At 41.3% G+C, this 22,125-nt stretch overlaps 1 protein-coding gene across 3 annotated transcripts in view; it reads left to right on the forward strand.

The window, feature by feature from the left end:
* Positions 1-22,125, forward strand: part of RAI14 (retinoic acid induced 14) — a 125,096-nt gene that overhangs the window by 89,645 nt on the left and 13,326 nt on the right. For all 3 annotated transcript variants that reach the window (XM_019531933.1, XM_019531932.1, XM_019531934.1), the window contains 6 exons: positions 10,103-10,191; positions 12,156-12,220; positions 15,530-15,587; positions 17,195-17,265; positions 18,147-18,253; positions 20,923-21,101. In XM_019531933.1, coding sequence (XP_019387478.1) covers positions 10,103-10,191; positions 12,156-12,220; positions 15,530-15,587; positions 17,195-17,265; positions 18,147-18,253; positions 20,923-21,101 — 569 coding nt within the window. The remainder of the gene's footprint in view (positions 1-10,102; positions 10,192-12,155; positions 12,221-15,529; positions 15,588-17,194; positions 17,266-18,146; positions 18,254-20,922; positions 21,102-22,125) is intronic.

A 22,125-nucleotide genomic window follows, 5' to 3' on the forward strand; every position in this document is an offset into this window, starting at 1 on the left:
CCCCAGTGCTCTTTCCTGCCATGGCAGGGGGTCGGACTAGATGATCTACTCAGGTCCCTTCCGACCCTACCAACTATGAAACTAGATGAAGGTACTGTAGCACAGATATATAATAGGCTCGGACCATGATATTCAGTAAGTAGTTATCAATGGCTCAGTGTCTAGTCAGGAGAATGTATGAAGTGGGATTTCCCAAGCATCTTTTCCGGGTCCTCTATTGTTGGGACTGAGTGCATGCTTAGCAAATTAGCAGACAACATTGAGGTAAGTGCAGTTGCAGACACTCCTGAGGGTACGGCTAGGATGCAGAGTGACCTGGATAAACTGGAGAAATGGTCTGCAGTCAACACAAAGCAGTTCAGAAAGGACAAATGCCAAGTCCTGCACTTGGAACAGAATAACTGCATGCAGAGATACAGACTGGGGAATGACTGCCTAGATTGCAGTACTGTCAAGAAGGACTTGGGGGGTAATAGTAGATTAGGGGTATTGAACTCTTACAGCCCTGCCAGCTGAATGAGTGTTGCTAGGCTGGATGGCATGCCAGAGCCAACATGCAAGGCTATCAGGTGGAGCTCCATGTGCAGCATGCTACCTGTACCAGACCCCTGTACTTAGGGGCTTGTGTGCAGGTAGCACATGGGCTGGAACTGGCACTATGGGTATTTCATGCAGCTTGGCAGGGCTGGCATGGGGCACACAGGCCAGGCTGTGCTGCTGGACCTGCCCCAGAGCACTGACTCCAGGGTGGGTCCAGATCGGGTTGTGCCAGAGTCAGCGTATAGGCCTGGTCCAGTAGGGCACAGAAGGACTAGCACATATTGTCAGTGGTATACAGGGCAGGGGTGACCTTGCATGATGCCTGCAGCACGGGGCCCAGCATCAGATGTATGCTGCATCTAGTACTCTGCCAGGCAGTGCTGTGCATGGGCTCCAGCTTAGCCCCATTCTGTCCAGCCCTGAAGCCAGCCCTCTGGAACTGGTCCACCAGTGTGCAGCCTGTGCTCCATTTGCCCCATCCCTCCCCAGACCATGTGCTTGAGGGGTCAATCACTGGAACAGGCTGTCTAGAAAAACTGTGGACTCTCCACCCCTGAAAATGTTCAAGAGCAGGTAGGACAGACAGTTGGCTAGGATGGTTTAGTCAGGAATTATCCTGATTTTGAGGTCCCTTCAAGCCCTACTTTCAGCAGCATTTGTTGTGAAGCCCCAAGGGCACGCAGCCAAACAGCCTAGATCTCATAGAAAGGGTTCTGCGTGGGCTGGGCAAGCAAGGCAGAAATACCTGTTGGTTCAGTGTCTCCTGGGGCTTTGTTCCTCACCATATAAAGGCTTATGATGACTTTGTTCATTTATGCATGTAGGTTAGACACAAAATGTATCAAACACCCTTCTAGGTTATTTTTTCTCTCGGGGTATGGCTTTGAATTCTTTTTTGTGTATCGTATAAATCACAGTCCATCAAGGTAACTATTGAGAAGTCTTCCTTAAATCTACTGTAGCTATTAGTCACTATACTCCTTGACAAGGAGACCTGGATTGGACTTGCTTTTGAATAATTGCAAGCACTTCCTTTCCCATAGTTCTCCAGCTCCCATCCTTAAGGACAAGGAGCTGCACACTGACTGGGAACATGTGGCCAGGTCCCTACAACTTTGTTCTAACACTTCCCTCAGTCTGTTCACTGTGAAATACAGCTAAAATTCAGCTGGAAAGTAAAACTGTTGCTTTTGGTCTGGCTGTTGAAACAGAAATAAAGAACAGAACTGACCTAGAATTTAGTACAAGGAAGGAAGAGAGATAATATGTCCATGAACATATGTGCTTTTTTTTAAACCAGCACTAAAATACATAAAAGTGCAAGCCCAAGGTCGTGAATAAGTTGGTCAGAGCTCAATGAGGAGTAAAGGCTGCTAGCGTTATTGTGGCTCTTTTCCTGGCTGGTTAGCTTGAGGTCACTCATCTGTCTGGACTGGTTGAAGTGAGGACTGGGAAACTTCCATTTCTGTATTTTTATCAGCACCACAGAGACTCCAAGGAGTGCTGTATCTTTGTTTTAGCTTTCTTGTTTGTTTGTGCAAAGGTGGTCATCTGTCAGGAAACTGTAAATCATCCAGCTTTTGGCAGGCAAGTCATGCTTTTTGAAAGTCAACAAAGATTTGACATGCATTAGAAAAAAGAGAAAATGCTCTGCTTTGGGGAGGGGTGTTTTTACTCAAAATAAACCCTGACAGTGAGTCTAAGCAAGTTCATAATGTGCTTCAGATCCCATTGCTGTTAATGTATTTTTCAGGGAACTTGGGTGATGAATGGCACAAACCAACCATGTATTGTGCTCATACATTAGGCTTTTGTCCTTGCATGCTATGATATTGTTTTTACTGTTCGCTTGCCATTTGACCTCTCACAGTCCTAGAGCGTTCTCAAGCATTCATTTTTTGCTAAGTTTTTTATATTTTGCTAAGTGCCATATCAGGTTACTTTCAAGACAAGGAGAAATGCTGTTCTTTGGAGAGTACTAATGCTACCTTAATAAATGAAGGAGGCAACTTAGTGACAGATGATGCGGAAAAAGCTTGATGCCTTTTCATCTGAGTCTTCACAGACAGGGTCAGCTCCCAGACTACTGCATCTGGGAGCAGTTTGGGGAGAAGGTGAGCAGCCAACAGGGGTGAAAAACAGGGTAGGAACAATTTAGAAAAACTGGATGTGTATGAATCCATGGGGCCAGACAAGATGCACCCAAAGGTGCTGAGGGAGTTAGCCAATGTGATCACAGAGCCATTGGCCATTATCTTTAAAAACTCATGGTGCTTGATAGGGGTCCTGGGTGATTGAAAAAGGGCAAATATAGTGTCCATCTTTAAGAAAAAGAAGGAGGATTCAGGGAACTCTGGGCTGATCAGCCTCTCACCTCGGTCCTTGGAAAAATCATGGAGCAGGCCATCAAGGAATCCATTTCTAAGCACTTGGAGGAGCAGGTGCTTGGGAAAAGTCAGCATGGATTCACCAAGGGCAAGTCATGACTGTCCAACCTGATTGCCTTCTGTGATGAGATGACTGGCTCTGTGGATGTAGGGAGAACAGTAGACAAGATATACTTTGCCTTTAGCAAGGCTTTTGATAGTCTCCCACAAAATTCTCATAAGCAAGCTAAGGAAGTATGGGTTCTGGATGAATGTCAGGTGAACAGAAAAATGGCTGGATCATCAGGCTCAAAGGGTCATAGTCAATGGCTCGATTTCTAGCTGGTACCCAGTATCAAGTGGAATGTTCTAGGGGTTGATCCTGGGGCTGGTTTTGTTCAATCGTTTCATCAGTGACCTGGAAGATGGCACGCTCAGCAAGTTTGCAGAAGACACCAAGCTGGGGGGAGTAGTAGATGCACTGGATTGTAGGGCTAGGATTCAGAGAGACCTCAACAAATTGGAGGACTGGACCAAAACAGGTCATGAGGTTCAATAAGGAGAAGTACAAAGTCCTGCACTTAGGACAGAACAATCCCAGTACAGGCTGGGGCTGACTGGTTGGGCAGCAGCCCTGCACAAAAAGGACCTGGAACTTATAATGGACAACAATAAGCTGAATATGAGCCAACATTGTGCCCTTGTTGCGCAGATGGCTAACAGCATACTGATTGACAGTAGTAGGGGCGTTGCCAGCAGATCAAAGGAAGTGATTGTTCCCCTCTGTTTAGCACTGGTGAGGCCACATCTGGAATAGTGTCCGTTTTGAGCCCCCCACTACAGAAAGGATATACAAACAAACTGGAACAGGTTATCCAGAGAGGTTGTGGAGTATCTATCCCTGAAGGTTTTTAAGATCTGGCTAGACAAATACTTGTCTAGATGTCTTTATCATCTAATTGGGATGGTCCTGCATTGAGCAGGGGGTTGGACTAGATGACTTCCTGAGGTGCCTCCCAACTGTAATTTTCTATTATTCTACCAAAGATATACTGACAGTTGCCCTTAGGCATAATGCCCTCTAGGCAGTCTCTTGTAGTATAGTACAGATACCTCTGAAAATATATATGGTAGGGCAGTTCCTTCCCAGATCTTCATACCACAATCCATAGAGGAGCTGCAGGACTGAGCCCTTCAATCTGAGTTAGCTGATGATAATTTAGAAAATTTACTGCTTCAGAGATAAATTTACAGCACCGTGTTGATGAGATATTACTTGTTAGAATCATTCACTTTAATGTCCTCCCTATTCCCCAAAAGTGAGTATTGATTGCACTTTTCTGGTGTGGCTTCAGTGTTTGAAGGTTATAATGCCTAAAATTCAGACCTAATAGTTGTTATTTGTTTTCCATTGTGTTCTATTTTAATGGGACATCCTTGTTTATGTGGGCTGTAGACCTGCTTTAGACATGCTATCAAAGTATTATTTGATAATCAATACTGGAGAAGTTACTTCAAAGGTAGCTTTATAACTGGGTAGCCAGGGAACTTGGAGTCTTTCAAGAAGTTCCTTTTACAGGATTGCTAATGGCTTGCTTAGTCAAATGTTATTTTCTAACCTGTAAACGTGGATTAATTGTGTCCTTGTACCTGTTCATGAGGTCCTTAGACAAAATACTACATTTGAGCAAAAAAATAGAAATTAAGGGTTTTCTTACAGATACTACTTATATATCTAAAAAGGTACTTTCTGGCACTTAAATAACTTCTATAACTTCTGGTTCTTGATCTGTTAGTAAAGGTCAACCATCTGAGCTCACCTTTTCTTTGCACCTCCAGTGGGAATGGATTTTTATGAAATAAGTCTCTGTACCCTAGGTAGTTCAATTTTATGACTGAATTCTGAACAGGCTAATTTTTGCTAAATTAATTGTAACCGCCTATTAAGATCAGATATCCATGGCAATCCTTACGTCTAGCTTTCATAAGGATGCCAAATGTAGAAAGCCACTTTGTTTAGCTATCAAACTGCCCAAGAATGCTTTTCTGTCAAGATGTTGATTGAATTTTCAGGGCATGTTACTGTATTTCCACTTAAATTTTGCTATTTGTTTCCTGTTGCTCTCAAGGTTGTTGATGCCAACCAAGCTTTGTATTCCCTTTAAGGATGTCATTTTGATGACTGCTTGGGTGCAAAGTAGGCAACTACCTGATTGGTAACTTCTGATCAGCAGCCCAGACCACCGGGTCTTCACCCATTGTGCTAAGAAGTAGATTGGAAACGAAGAGTTGCTTTGTTCCTAGGGGATGTAGGAAACCTCTGCCTTCAAGTTTCCTCTTTTGAGTAGTCGCTTCTAAGGGTGGCAAGGCTGGGAACAGAGTGAAGAGACTATTAGTTAATGCCAGAGGTGTTCTCATAGCCAACCAAAAATGGTGACAAAAGTAAACAGTGAAAATAGAAGATGTTTATGGAAGCCAGTGAAATGCTGACCTTTAGTGTAGCCATTTCTTCAGTGAGCTTTAAAAGACTCGTGTTCCTTGCCATTAACTGAGCAATCAGGAGGAGGGAATAGCGTTTGTTTGCTTTCTTTTGAAAAAAGGCTTATTCAAGAAAGATGCACGTAAGATTCCCCACTTTGCAGGGCTCTCGGGTGGTGAGAACTCCAGCCACGGCAAGCTTGCAGGTTTTGTCTCAACTATTTTAGGAGAGTTTATGCAGCTTTTCTGCAGGAAATCAAATTTCTGCAACTCCTCCACTGTGGGAATCTCCCTCTGGCTTGTCAGCGTCCGAAAATGTTCACTGTCAATGTAAAAAAGACGTTACTTTTTTTTATTTTGAACCGGAATCACTCTTCATGGACAGAAATGTGTTGTAATGTCAACTGCTACATCTTAAACATGATTTTAATAGGAAGCGCAGCCCGTTTTGATTAGGTAGTAAGACGCTCTTCTCTTCCTTACAAGAACACATTTGTGAATGATCTGTTTGCACTCTCCTTCAGCAGAAAGTTAAAATTCCTTGTCCTCTTTTCTTATGGCACAATCCCACTTGTATCATCTCTTGGTATACCCTGCATCTTTATCTTTATCATGTCTTTTTTCATACAGCATCTGGCATTTAGTCATTTCCAATAAGGACCGTTTCTGCTTTTAGACCGGGGGGAGTGGGGTTTGCATAGGCTTCCTGCATCTTGCACATTAAGCTGTAGTGTTCTTCATTCATCATTTATGTTCCTGACTGTGAGTTAGTGTGGCCTAAGGAACTAGTGATTTTGAGCACACAAAACCACAGTTGATTTGGGACTTGGATTCCAGAAAGTGGTACCAGTGCTTTCTGAAAATCAGGCTTCTGAATGTTGTAAACTGAGTCCCAAAATATTGAAACAAAATCAGGAATCTCTTTTGGAAAATCCAGGTCTTTATCTTATAGGATGCATTCTGTAAAGTCTCCTGCCATGGAAAAAACAGCCAGCCAGATTTCTGGAGAAACTATTCTTTTTCTTGCAGTGTTTAAAATGAGGTATATAAAACCACATCAACATTTTCAACTGGGAATGAAAACCGGTGGGATGCTTAGCAAAATCCCTTCCCTGCTGGCTTTTGGGTTTCTTTCTGTTTGTAATAAATTTAGATGGTACCTTTAACTGAAAACATGTGTTTTCACCCCCTCCCCCACCCCTTGTGTAGCAGTTTTTTAGAAACACCACATTTGATAACTTTGAAGACAGTAACATTAGTATAAATGTTACTTTTGCATAACTATTATAATATCACTAAACAAACTTTGAATAAGGAGGACACAGGCCAGAAAGCTCAATAGTAGCTTAAAGGTTGCAATATTTAATAACTGTCTGAACAAAGTACAGCATAAGAACTATCTCCAGACATTATTCAGCAGATTACTAACATGTGATCATAAGCTGCTGGCACAAAACTTGCTAAAATTGAATTGGTCAAAATATTAACTCTAATTATCTCAGTACTCGATAACATTTTCCATGTTTTGTGAGTTTTCTCACCATAGAGTTACCTATACAGACTCTCTGCTTTGTCTCTGACCCATCATCTCCTCTATTAATCTGATGCATCTTCCAAAAGCAGCAGATATTTTAATTTGTTCATTGCTTGCAAGATCCTTCATAGCCCAAAATTGAACTGTATCTCTACAAGTGATAGCATGTTTGCATCAGTGAAATGCTGCTTCTGGATACACTGCATTATACAGCTTGGAAAAGGATTAGGATTGGAGAGGCAAGGGTCCCTTAATGGAGTGTGTGTGTGTGTAAGTGTGTTTCTGTGTTTGTTTTTACCTAATAAAAAAAAACTTGTGTATTTGAGCATTTTTATTGTAATTGACACAATACATATATGCAAACATTCTGTCTGTAAATGTTAAATGTCACTAATTTAGCCAATTTGCCACTATGTAAGTATTTATGATTCTTACAAATACTGTCAAATGTAGTTATGTACTTCACACGCCTTCTGTTCTTTGACTTGGATCTGATTTTCCTCTTTCACTATTGCATTTGTTTTGCTGGTGGTATGTTGTATTAGGTATATTTGGAGATGTAGGGTTTCACTTTCCCCAACGATTTTTTTTCCAGAACTCAGAGAGAAACTTCTTTTTCTGGACAGAAATATTTATAAATGACCAATGCTTAGTCTTAGTATACATCTCCTTTCTCATTTAACATAAATCTATATTGCCTTCCAGCAACAAACTCTTTTAGTGTTCTTTATTTTCATAAATGCTTCCAGTGTGTGGTTTATTTATAGCAGTGGTAGGTGCCAGATGAAGCGTTCAGGATATTTTTGTATATCCACAAAGTAGTTTAAAGTCTAAGCAATACCACTCCACATTCACACCACAGCAATCAGGAGTGCTTCTCTGGAGGGACCATTTTAGGGGGTAAGGTAGTTGTTCTGCTTGCCTCAGAGCTCCTCTGTCCTTGCTAAATAGCTTCAAGCAAAGAAGGACCTCATTGTTTCGTGAGACTTCTTAGCATGTTACAAGAATTATGGCTTCTGTCCTTAATTTCTACTGGGATTTTCATAAAGTTTGCAAAGTAATGCCCCAAATTACTCTTTTTTTTTTTTTGGTCTTACGGGCACACTCTTTAGCAAGCATTGGGTTGCTGTTTTGATTGGACTTTTGAACCACAATCACTGTAACTTGTTTGTCTTTCCATACATGCAGACTTACCTGCTAGTGGTTGCTGTTCAGTAGCATCCTTAGAACCTTAATGTGCACAATTATCTAAAAAGAGTTGTTCAGATTACTCATCAGCTTGCTATGCAGAGCATTATTCCAGTAGGGCCACTTTCAGAACACACCATCTGCCTCCTGAAAGTAATTTTTTTAGGCAAAATGTGCATACTGAACATAAACACTTCCAATTTTTCAAAAGCTCTGTCCCTGTGTTCTGCATCACATCTCCTTATATGTCATATGGCAGATGCCTGCCTTTTCACAGGATGCTTTCTGTAAATCCTGAAATGCCAGAGATTTCAAAGATGAAACTGCAGCTACTATGTCATGTGAGGAAGTTGGAGGCAACACAACTATTCTGTAATTAAGCCATTAGTAATTACTGCTCTTGACTGGGTACTGCCATGAAGTGGCCTCAACAACTCCCTGTGTTACCAAGTGAGATGCTTGTAGTGAAAAGGAAACCCAAAAATTAAAGACTATATTTATAGCACAGCTGTGCAACTATCCAGTAACTTGTTGAGCGTTGATGCACAGAACACATGCATTATATTAAAATCTAGGGCTTGTTGAACTTAGTTGGATTTTTCTGTCTTCAGTGTGACCCTGGTTTTATCCATTCATTTAGAAATCAGGGGCAGTTGCACATCTATGTTAGGCATTTAGGATTGCTTAGTGAGAAATCATCCTGAGCAAAATACCACATATACTTTCCCAAAAGTTCACCTTCGAAAATTATGGTGTGTATCTTAAGTGTGGAAGCTTATTTTTCTCTCCAGAATAGATTTAAAAGATTTCATAGACATCAGGGCTGGAAAGGACCTTGTGAGATCATCGGGTCCAGCCCCCTGCCCAAAGGGCAAGGAGTCGTCTGGGGTTGGATGACTCTAGCAAGATAATCATCCAAATGCTTCTTGAACACATCCAGAGTAGGTGCTTTCACCACTTCTGGGGGGAATCTCCAGACCTTGGAGACTCAAATGGTAAAGAGATTTTTCGTTATGTCCAGTCTAAAATGATCTTCCAACAGTTTGTGACCATTAGACCTTGTATTCCCTTGGGGTACCCTGGTGAACAGATGTTCTCTCAGATCTTGTTGCACACCCCTGATATATTTATAGTCTGCCACCGGATCCCCCTGAGCCTACGCTTCTCCAAGCTGAAGAGTCCCATGCCTCTCAGCCTGTCCTCATAAGGCCTGGTCTCTTGACCTCTGATCATGTGTGTGGTTCTCCTCTGGACTCCTCCTGGAAGCATGGAGATGCTGTAAGAGAGCTGCTGCTGCTTTTCCTTCTCTTCCCTGCATCACCCACATGTGGGAAAGGCAGTGGTGTGGTTGCACTATCCACTTTGGTTCCTGATTCACTTTAGGTTTAAAACCTATTTAAATGGCCTTAACATTTCAATAACTATATCCTTTCTTCAGCAATTTTGCTGTCTTTTAGCTACTTCTGGTCTCTCTTCTCCTATTTCACAGCCCTGTAGATCATTTATAGGGTTTTTTGTTGTTTTTTGTTTTAAATTCTAGTTCTGCCCATGGAGTCCAGTCTTCGGCTACAGTTTCAGCTTTTTGGCGGAGCAGCCAAGAGCTGCTGACAGTTCAGTTCAGAAAGCATTACAACTGTAGCTTTTGCCTGAGCAGGAAAAGGAGGGTTTGTGAGCTGAAGATTAGCCTCTGCCCTTGCTCTGTGCAGTAACAACTCTTTTAAAAAACCTTTTCCTTCATTCTGCCTTCCCAAAAACAAAGTGAGTGTTTTACTTGGGAGCATGTGAGATGCAAAAGCATATGGTATGAATGTGGCAGGTTTTTTATTACTGCACATTCACTTGGAGAACTGTACACTTGGGAAATGTTTATAGGCATGTAAAGAGGTCTAGAATGGGGATGGGGGGGTAGTACTGGTCTTTACCAGTAGTTAGTGTACAAATGAAATAGAAAGGAAATATTAATAAAACCAAGTGACTTGCAAATTCTCTCTTTTAGTTTTCACCTGGCTGCTACGAAAGGACATGCAGAATGCCTCCGGATTATGGTGACACATGGTGTGGATGTGACGGCACAGGATGGTGCAGGTATGTCACTGTAAAGTTAAACCTATGTTATACCATATATAGGACAAGATAAGTTTTCAAAATACAAAGTTGGAGGTCAGTCAACAATGTGGCACAAGCAATTATAAAACTGCACTCGGATCTATAGTTACCTGTTTTGTGCAAATGAAGTGACAGCATGGAAACGTTGTGTCATAAGTGTCCAGCTATTCATTTGCATTCATCTTTTCCCTGGAGGGGAAACTTAATTACACTAAGAGGGGAAACTTAATTACACTAATTGCTCATGCAGATGCAAGCACAGTTTTTGCAGGCAAAATTCATTTCTCCAAATTTGAAATCTCTACCCTCAGTCTTATAGATTTAAACATGCTATTGGACCTGAGATTACAAAATAATCAGCTAGATCTCTAACATAAAAATGTAATTTTTTATTTTTCTTTAGGATTTTGCAGTGTTTAAATCAAGGCCTTATTTATAGCTTTCTATGTTTATCAGGCCTACTAATCCCTTAGCTGTACTGGAAGTGCCTCAGGACATTTCTTGAGCATTATGACTTGAAAAGAGCTAATCGGGCAAAGTGGAGCTGAGAGCTCTCTCCTCCACTGGTTCAGTCTTCAAAAATGTAGTGGGATAGTCTTTAATGTACAAGGGAGACAAGAGGAGGGGGCGGAACCTGGTAGATTTTTTTTAATGGATCATGCCCTTTCATCCGAGTTGTATCTACAGAATCAGTGCCTTGTACTTCCTCTAGTCGGACCAGTTACCTGAACAGCCTGCCAGTGCTCTGTCCTATAAAAATAATTGACTTTAAACATTGGGTGTACTAAGTCCATCTCTTGCTCCAGATGCCAAATAAGGGTCTGGCTTTCTTGTACGTAACATATAAGAAAATGTCTGATTCTGGCAAGAGAATTCAAATTATACACATAGATGCACTTTTGAGAGTAATTCACTTTGAATCTCGGGCACTTCATATAAATCTAACACAAATGTTGTCACTTCATCACATTTCAGGATTTGCACATTATGCTAAATGGCGAAGTGGCCTAGCCTTGTCTGAGAGCATCACACTGATGCTTGATTTCAGTTTGAATGGACTTCCCTCTTGAAGTCATGTGGTTTTTTGTACAGTGCCTTGGAGCACATCCTCAGTGGCTTCTGAGTGTCTTTCTTAATGAGTACTGACTTGACTTCTTTCTCTTCACTTTTTTTCCTGACTTCCCATTTTTTTCTGGGGCTCTTTGAATAAAAAGAGATGAGATATTGCAATCGCTGGTCATGCTTCCATATACACTAATGCTCTTTTGTCTACCAGTGCAATGTGAACACTCTCAAATTAATGAGATTTGTAGGAATGTAGTCCCCAAAGTGAATGTGGGTTATAGGCCTCACTTGCCCAATTCATAGGAAAAATCAGTATGTTAGAATAGGATAGTAAGCCCTGCCTGGAGCTCAAGATGTAGCAGCTCTGCTTCTTCTGTTTGGGGGATACTGTTTGGGGGATAGTTCAAGGCCCAAGGTGGTGGCCATCACAGAAGCACTTGATGGACATCTCTACAGCAGTTCTGTCAAAATCAAAGGGAAGAGAAACAAGCTGATGACAGCATTGCTTTTTAGAGAAACAAAGCTTAAACGCACAACTTCTTTTTTTCATCAAGAAAATATGATCCAAACACAAACTCTTTCTTAGAGCGAGACTGACTTCTGCCACAGGGTAGATTTTTGTAGATGTTTGCAAGAGCCATAAATTGGGATAATTTTTTAGTACTCAAACTGTAGTATAACAGTTGCAGAGTTATTGTAGAGTATGAAGTGACTGTTCTTCATTTAATGTGAAGCTTTCTACCTTTTTCCTAAACCCTGCTGTGATGTTGTTGATTTAGAAGCAAATGGAGCAATTCATAATCTCATCTTTCTGGAAGGGGTAAGGTTGGGCTTTTCATAATTGAGTACTTAATTTTTTTTTCATTACTTAAATTTAGGCCACAGTGCTTTACATCTAGCAGCAAAGAACAGCCACCTTGACTGCATCAAGAGGCTTCTTCAGGTAAAGTTAAATAAAAATTCAGTGTGCTCTGCATATTTTTTCTCTTGCTCTTCTTTGTCCAGTAATTCACACCAGCATCCTGTATTCTTGGAGCAGAATCCTATTTAGTTTTGTGTCCAAATGGCACATTTTCAGACATATAATTAGCATTTTTGGTGCTTAAGCACAGCTTACAGTTCTATTCCCTGTGCAGTGTGGGATGTGTAAACTTATGCGGTAGGATACAGACAGGCTGGACAGTATGTGACTTCGTATACATATGCAATGGTGCTACCTGGCAAAAGCCCATAACAAGTGCGTGTTATGCGTGGGGCATGGTGGAGGCATTAGCCTCAGTAGTTGCATGTTTAAGGTACTTGCCCAGGGATGGGGGGGACCTTGGTTCTAGACACCCATCATCCGCAGGGGTTTGAATCTCTGACTTTCTAGCCCAGTGGACTAACCATTAGACCACTGATTAGGGACCATCCAGTCCTTTCTCTGGTATTCCTCTTGAAGCTGATCCCCTGGGGCAGCCAAGGGAGGGAGATATTTGGAGCCAGGAGAAAGAGAACAAGCTAGATTGTGTATGTGTGGCTCAGTGAAATGGCTATCAACCTAGAAGGGTGTAGGCTGCTCCCAGTGGGGCAGAGACTTCTCCCCTGCTGTCTGTCCATTTTATCCAAAGGCTGTTGAAGCTGAGCCAAAGCACCTTGCATTTAAGAGAGCACTGGAGAGGGGCTGGATAATGCTTGACGTGTGGCTTGGCAGCTAGAGCCTGTACTGGAAGATCACACTGTAAACAGACATTGCCTTTGTGCCATCATAAATATTTTTATGACAGCACAAAGCCCAAGCAAACAGATGTGCATGCCCCAAGTTGAATCACAAATGCCCAAAATTGTGTCTGCAACAATAGGTGGTAAAAATGTTTTGCTGCTCTTTAGCAGCAGACATCTGTTTCATTATGGCAGAAGAGTGTGGGCATCCCAGAGCTTCCCGTACTCTCTAGCTGTCCTGGGCTGGCACACACAGAGCTTCAGGGGCCCTAAAAGGAAATTGCTGGGGTATGCAGAATCGGGCCCCTGGGAGCACTTGCCAGGATTCCCATGTTTGCAGAGATGCACCTTGAGTTGGGGTTTGATACATGTACGCAAGGAAACCTTCTGGGGGATTTTTGTGGTGGCCTCTACAAACAGGGAATCCTGTGGTTCCCTCATTTGCAGATGTCCTGCAGCATCAGGCCCCTGATGTTGCAGGAATGGCAGGGACCTGACTGTTTGTCACCCAGTGAAGCAGATCAACTGTGCCAGGACACATCTCAGCACAACTGATCTTGCTCAAGCACAAAATCTGCTTACAGCCTCAGAGTAAGCATCGCAGAGTAAAGGGGCCTAGAAGTTTGGGCTTCCACTTCCTGAGAGGTAGTCTAACTACTCAGGCATTAGGCCTAAAACGTGGGAGCTTCCTCCTCTTCCCCACATTTGGGATTTCTGTAGCTATTGTTTGGGTGCATACAGTGAAACCAGATTCTGCCATTGGTGTTCACAGTCTATCTCATTATGGTCTGGTGAGGCATTTGGCTTTTCAATCCTTTCTTCCCTGTTCTCCAGCTTCTCCCTAAGTGGGTGAGAGAGAGCAGTATTATATCTTTGCAGGTAGCTCCTGATTTACGAAATTGCTTTTTTGCTTCACCCCCCACCCCCTGCTCACTGAGGTGGCAGTCTGCAGCATGGATTTCTGACAGGTCACCAGACCTGTCTAATTTTCCACACTCCCTTTGAGATTGAATGCCTTGGAATAGCGCAGTAAGGAGAAGGTGTTTTTTTAGGAGGATGTTGAAAGTAGCAAGTAGGAATGGGAATTGTGAACACAAGAATTAAAGTGTGGGCCTACTTGCCCAGCAAGGGGAGTGAGTGAGATGACTGATTTGTAGTTATGGTTATGAGACTCTTTCAGAGGCAGGAACAGAGGATTTGGGTGTTTTGAAGTGAGCTGGCGGGTGGGAGTTTGCATAAGTAGAGACATTAAGGGGGAAGCTAGAGAAGTTAGTGAAGATAGCTACCAACTGAGTTGGCAGAGTAGAGAGTGAGAGGCTGAGTATGGGGGAAGGTGATGACAATACAAGTCTCTGTGGGTACTCAGGGATGGGGCAAGTTGGCAGTGCTGAAGGAGGTAAAATGAGGGTTGAACCAATTGGGCATAAATGTTAATGACTTCTAAAATAGTCTCAGTCATAGACACAACTGGTACTGGTGTTCACAGTGGTTTGATTAATTGAACAACTGAACAGTGTGCGTATGTAGACAAGTACCAACTAGCTGTCCATTAATTTATCAGCTACAATAGCTTGCTACTTGGTTGATAATTTACTTGTTTTTATAAAATTAATTAGAAATAAGAACACTGTTAAAAATGTAAAATAACAGTAACATTATTCAGTTAGTTTGTGCTCCGCAGATCATGTTCCTACTTCTCTACAGATTTGTTTTACATGATGCAAGCTGTTTGAAATCTGAGGAATGCATAAGCTCATCTTTGAAGTCAAAGTCAAGGAGATGTATATGAAATTAAAGTTTAACCCTCCTTTACAGAAGTTAGTAATGTGTATAGACCCACATAAGCAACAGCCTTGCAGAAGTTTATAGGAGTGTTAGGCTAAAAGACTCAAGCCACATTTTTACATTTCAAAAGCTTTTTTAAAAGCAAAAACTTTTTAAGTTCTCAAAATGATATCAAAGTCTCCTACATCGAAGTGTTTCTTGATAAGGGATCGTGGTCATCCTACGTAATTAAAAACAATAAGTCCTAGGAAAGTCAAGATTTTAAAATCAGTCCATAATGGCTAGCATTTTAAAAATCCCTGTAAAGTAAATTCTAATTAGATTTATTATCTTCCTAGCTGCTTCAGGTGTTATGATGGATGATGAAGCATACATTTTCTTTTACAAGACTAGAAGCAATTAGAATTTGAGGACCAGAACTGCAGTATAAAAGATCTGGCTTATAAAAAAGGGAGGGGGGTTTTTGGGTGTTCTCCCTCCAAGGCATCTGGATACAGACTTTCTGAATGCACTGCTATCTTTGTTCACATCTTTTCTCAAGGGTATTTCCTGACTTCCATACAATGCCTTTCAGCAGGAAGTCAGGGTTTATGAGGTGGAAAACCGTCCCTTTTTAATGATTTGATACTCATACATTTCTGTAGACCAGGATTGATGTGGTAGCTCATAAAGCTTGTTCTTCCGTAATGTCAGCTGAGCTCTTCTGTGCTTTGCAGCAAACACGCTTCACTTTGATGTCTCTTTAAGTGCCTTTTTCTTTCTGCAGTCTAAATGCCCAACAGATAGCACCGACAACTCTGGCAAAACAGCTTTACATTATGCAGGTAACTTTTCTTTTGCGTGTTATTTATTGGCTCTCTTGCACTGTAATGTTCATTTAGTCCCCTTTGCTCATGGAGTTTGACAAGTGCTATTTACATACAGCACTCATGGCTCCTGTTTCTCAGGACTAGAAGAAGGGTGGGTGCAACAGGATGGAGTAACTCTACTTCTGTTCCCACAGAGAACAGTGTTTATTCTACTTTACAATGTTTTCTTCTTGTAACATTTCAGTATCTCTGAATTGTTCCTGCTTTTTTTAAAAAATTACAGTAAATTTTGTACTTCAGTAGAATAGAGTATTGACTTTTTGCATCTTGAATAAGCAAATTATACGTGTCTACATCATCAGTAGATTTGAGTTTGGCTGTGCTTTAGGAGAAGAGAATCAAGTATAGTACATAGCAAAATTTATGTGCAGAGAGTAAAAGCTTCAGTGTGTTAAGAGTCAAGTGGCTCAGATATTTGCACCAAGTGACTAATTTCTTAGGCTCCTGGCAGATGTTACATGTGTCATGTGATTAACGTGTTAATTGTGTGACAAATTGTAACATGCTACATGTGCAAGCAGTTTATAATGAGATAAAATGGCAAACCAGCCACAAAGATGTTACTTGTTAAAGTGTGGAACATCTTTGTGGCTAATATGCTATTTTGCTTTAAACTGAGCATATGCTGTGTACTCACTCATGTATCACTCAGTGCTCTGCTCTCCCTCCCCCAGTCCAAGGGAGAGGCAGGGTGGGACAGCAGCCAGCTCCCTAACAGTCTGTCTGGCAATGAGCTCTCAGGAAGGTTTGCAGACAGCCTTATCCCAGTTGCCCCTCAGTCTCTCCCAGGTTGCTTGCTGCTCCTGAAATTTCCAAGTGTGTCTGTAGTATAGGACCCCCAAACACTGGATTTCTGGGTCCCAGGCTACAGGTATGCCTTTGAAGGGTCCCAGGACCAGACAGGGGGTAGCTGTTTCCCAGACCCAGTGGGGAGGGGGTGGGCCTGGCCTTGTCCATTCTCAATCCCCTCTGCCTAGTCCCACCAACTAGTTCCCTGGTGCAGGGCTGCAGAGTACAATTTCCAACTTGCCAGTGCACAGTTTCACAATGTCAAGCTGCAAGGCAGAGCTTTAGCACCCAGCATTGGGACCCATTCCCAGTGAGTATCTGGGAGGATGCATGATTTTGATAATCCGGGATACAACTCCTTAGATCCCATTGCACACTTATATTAATGTCTGCCAGAAGAAATTAACGTCTGCCTAATGCTACGCTAGCTCTGACTACTTGTTTTGTTTTAAAATAAATCTTACATTTTACAGTGTAATCCCTTTTATATTCCTCCTTCCTTTTGCTTGGGTGGTGAAACCAGATGGGTCAATTTGATTTGCTCGTTCTTAGACATTAGCATGATGCCATGCTATTTGGGTTACATGTAAAATGGAGACACCTAAATTTATGCACACGTTCTTTCCATTGTTGTTTTCTTTTAAAAAAATATTTAATTTTTCCCAGTCTAAAAATTCTTGAGTAAAACTTGATGTTTCTCCTGTTATAACCTACAGTGAGGAGACAAACATTTTTAAAGATATGATATAATTAATTTTTTTAACTTTTCCTAGCTGCATGTGGCTGCCTTCCAGTAGCTCAACTTCTGTGTGAGCACAAGTGTCCAGTCAACGTTAAAGATTTGGTATGTGTCTATCATCTCACTGAATACTTTAAAATAGTTTTACTACCTTCAGGTAATCAAAATTCTGTTACTGCTGCTCTAAGCAATATGATACCTGTCTTGCCTCAGATTTCTTTGAGAAAGTTGTCTATATCCAAGCACCTAAGTTTTTAATGTATTTATCTCCACAACATGCTAGAGATAGAGAAGTGATGATATTAAACCCTATTTTACAGATGAAACTGAGGCATGGGAAGATTAAATGACTTGCCTAACATGTAGTAGAGTAGGTAGTTGAACCTGAATTTTCCAAACCCGATATTCCTTACATCTGTAAGGTTATAGAGAGGCTACATTTAAAATAGAATTGTCACCATGAAATAAGTGTGAACACCATGAACCACAAACTACTGCCAAGTTTTTGAGGTCTTCTGGAAAAATGCACTTTGCAAGTCAGAAAGCTGTTTGGGGCATTTTAGTGTTTAGACATGAGAGCAGGCATAAAAATACCCATCTGTGCTCTCCAAAGTTGTTTCTCCAGCCAAAAATACCTATTCTCTTCTGTCTGCCTACTGCTTCTTTTTTATTATTGCGTATGCCACAAAAATTAGACCTAGAATTTGTCTCACTTTATCTTCAAGTGTTTGGAAATCATACTTCTGCTCCTGCCTACCTAAAGAACAAAGGGAGCACAGGTAATAAGCAATGTTCCTAGGCTTTGCTGAGTTATTGTTTATTCATTAGGAAAGGAATCAGTCAGCAAAGGGTTAAAATGAGCCAATTTACATTTATAACAAGAAAAATAGCGTGCCAGCAATAGCCATTGCCTAGGCATAATTACACTGAGCATTTTTTGGATAGATGGAATATTGTTCATAGGAGCTTTTTTAATGTATTCATAGGATGGGAACATACCTCTGCTTCTTGCAATTCACAATGGCCATGCTGAGGTATGCAGACACCTTCTGGATCATGGTGCAGACATCAACTCCAGGGATAAAAATGGAAGGTACAACAAACTAGCTTCACTGTATTCATGATTTTCTTAATACAAACCTTTGGAAACTAAACCATTGCTTCCCTCTCCCCGCAACTTTTGTAAACTTGTCATTTAAGAGTCAACACCAGGTATCTGTGTAAGAAACTGCATAAGAAATCTTGTTTTTTGAGGAAGTTTTGTTAGAGAACTTGGCATGGGCATATTGAGATATGACTAAAGGAAAAATTGAAAGGACAAATATACAGCACTAGATGGTAATACCCCAGGCTGTAAGAAAGGTGTAAATTGAACTTTAAAACCCATCCAACAATTATCTGGCCACCTCAGGTACACGGTTTTTGAAGGCTTCTGGGTTTGATCCATTGTATCTATTCCATGTCTGATTCATGTAATCATCCCAAGGTTGTCTCCTAAAGCTCTAGTACAATCAAGACATGTTCCCAAACTGCTTTCACCTCTTTAAGTGATCATTGATATACAGTGTTGATCAGATAATGGCAAAACTGCAAGAGAAAACAAAACAAAGACTTGACAATAGAGATATGCTGGCCTTTGTCTTACTGTTACCAATTAGGGCTTTATTGAATTTGCAGGTGGTTTATTTGCTGAATTTACATTTTAAACAAGAGCATCCAAAATACATTTTTCCTTCATTTTCTTTTTATGAAATTGTTGATTTAATTTTTTAAAAAATTTATTGTTGTATAAACCAGCATTGAAATTGCCACAGCAAAACAGATGGCAAAGGAGATTTAGCACTTACTTGCTGTAATGCATAATAAAATGATCTAGAGTGCCTTACTGTTCCTTGACAGTATCCAGGAAAATCAGAGTTAGCTCTTCCTTTGGTCTGATGATACAGTGCATTACAACAGTGGTCTCCAAAGTGGGGTGCGCAAGACGATCCATTGGGGTGCGGGAAGAAAATATTAGACCTTCTATTTATATTTATTTTTTCTCTAAAAAAAATAAGAAGGAAATTAAGCTTTACTAATATTTAATATACAGATTGACACTGGTGCCCTCACTCGGTCCGTATGTCAGACGGTCACGTGTCACGTACGGTACGCGAGGTATCCGGAGGGAAGAGTGGGAGTTCCACAATGCAGAGGGGTTGATAATGGCACCCCCAATAAATATGCATATATTGGGGGTGAGTGCTCAAAAATTTTTTATTGATAGGGGTGCACGATCAACAAAGTTTGGAGACCACTGCATTACAATAGGGTTTGCGGGTTGTTTGTTGTTCTTGGCTATAAGTAAACCAGCCTCCTTTGTCCACTGCTCAGTTTGAATGGCCATGACGGACCTGTAGATCTACAGGGCTGTCCATTCAGAGATCTTTACCTTTCACTCAGAGCTTCCTGTGGAAACTCTTAAAGTTCATTGTCTATTTGCATTAGAGCGCTTCATTCTTCAGCAAGCAGCACAGCAGTTTAAATCCTGTTTTTTTCAGATAGTAAAAGTTGGGGGTGGAAGCAGAGCAGAGGGTGCTAAATGGGAAACATTGTTTTCCTTCTTGTCCCCCCAGCCCCATTTGTGGATGCTAGTTTCATGTCTTCAGTTTACAAAATCAGAAATATGCAGAGTTTCTTAAAAGGAAAAATAGGAAGTGAGTATTTCCAACTCAGTCTCCCATCCAGATTCTACTAAGTTATTACTTTGATTTTATTATTTTAAAATTAACTCTATAAGGTTGCTTGAAACAAATATTCTTCACTTTTCTGCCTTGCACTGCTCTTTGTCTAGTGCAGAGCAGTTCAAATCATCTCTCCTGAGCATTTCACTCCTCTAAGAAGGCTGCATTTTATTGGGTGCAATGATTGGTATAACGTTTGACAAGCATGGAAGTAAACAGTTATTGCTGTGATAGGGTCTTTCACATCACAAACACTGTTTAACAAACTGAAGAACAGTGTGTTGTATCCAGCAGGGTAAAGAATGTTAGAATGTGTTCAAGCACTCTTGATGAACTACTGTGTGCAGTTCTCTTCATCCCTGCCAGTAACTTGGAAACACAGTTAATACAATATACTCCTGCTGCGGGTAATCTCTGGCTCGAGATCTTGACACTCTTAAGACTGGCTGGCCTTGGAAGTGGAATCAACATAAGCCTTTTTGTTGTATAATGGAATATTTTTAAGTGGGGAAGGGAGACTAGAGATTTGAACTTTCTTCCTTAAGTGCACCTTTTGTTCTCGCTAAGCATGTCAGTGGCTTATTCGTTTTGCTGTTTGGCTGAAATAAGTAAATCTCTGTTTTATTTCTGTTACCTTCAACAGCAGTGAATGAAATGCAGCTGTGTTCAGATAGGTGCTCTTGTATTGCACTAGGTCAGCAGGGTGATCGTGGCTGAGATGTTTAATGATTAGTTTAACCCAAAGCCAAATAGCCACTTGCTGAAATAAGCTGTGCATCAGCCACCTCCTGAAAGTGCAGTGCTAAGAACAATGGAGAGACCTACAGAGCACTGCAGTCCTTTGGAAAAGCCCCAGCTGGTGTTTGTGGGAGAATTTTAGGAGCGATAATAGTGCAAAATGAGAAAGAAAAACTGGTTATAATGAAAACATTTTCCATTTTATCAATATTTGCATGGGCTCTTTATCATGGCAGTGTAGTGTGACAAAGCTACAGCTCTCACAAGTATGCTTGACATGTTTTGGTTCTTTTTTCTCTAGAACGGCTTTGATGCTGGCTTGTGAAGCTGGTGGTCTTAACACTGTGGAAGCCTTAATCAAAAAAGGTGCAGACTTCAACCTGGTGGATGCCCTTGGACACAACGCCCTCCATTACTCTAAGCTCTCTGAAAATCCAGGGATTCAGAGTCTCCTCCTTGCAAAGATCTGTCAGGATGCTGGTAAGAGGAAATAGCCTGCAGCATTGTCCTCTCTTAACTTCAGCTTGCTACATAAAGGAAGCTAACTTATTATTGAGAATAGAGCTAGTTGGTTAAACAGCTACCTCCAAGAGTTACTGTGAAGCTGCATCAATCTGCCTGCCAGGTGCTTCTTAGGATATAAAAACAAGATTTGTGCCCCAAGGAACTTCAAGATAATACCCAGCATGAGATAAAGGGGTTAGCAGGACATTAAGGAGCAGCGGGAAGGGGAAGGAGGAAAGGTAGGCTCAGTAAGGTAATGGAGTAACTTAGTAAAGTCTAGCACACAATGGGTACATCTACACGTGTACTTTACTGCAGAGCTGAATGATTAGTTTTGCAGTAAAGCATCACTGTCTACCCATGTGCCCATATTGGGGCCAGTAAATTAATTAACTCCTCAACTGGGTGTAACCTACAGACTTTTCAAGAAGACGTCTTGTCAGGTTTCGTGCCATGCCTTTTTCAACTGAAAACATCAGCATCCTTCCCTGTCTTTGGGTTTAGGTCTGATTGTTCTAGACTTCCATGCCCCCCCTTTAGACTGCTTTGCTTTCTGCTACTGGTCTCCTTTCTGTCTGTCTGTCTCCAATAAAATTTCAGTCCCCTACATCATGTTTCTTTGTCAGGTGTTCAGAGCCTCCCCATCAACTGTTCCACTGCTTGCCTACTAGCCCACTTGTCAGAATCCACCTTCTTGGCTTGTCACCCTTTTGTCTAAGGGGATTTCCATTCAAGTACAGAACTAGTGAGGTTCATTAAACCTTGAGGGTTACCCACTGTGCCACCTCCTATTGGAATTTCACCTCAAGGTGGAGGTAAAAAAACAACAAAGAAAGCATTCAAAATAGACTGTACGGTTTGATACATGATGGACGGACAGCTCATAATCTCAAACTAGAAATCCAGAAGTTGAAGATAGGTCTGTTCCTCAGATCGTTAATCAAAAGATATCTTTACATCAAGAGAGGGTAGGTGAGAGTAGGGGCAGTGCAAAGAGATT

The sequence above is a fragment of the Crocodylus porosus genome, unplaced genomic scaffold (genome assembly GCF_001723895.1).
Source record: "Crocodylus porosus isolate Cpor-Errol unplaced genomic scaffold, CroPor_comp1, whole genome shotgun sequence".
Lineage (NCBI taxonomy): Eukaryota > Metazoa > Chordata > Crocodylia > Crocodylidae > Crocodylus > Crocodylus porosus.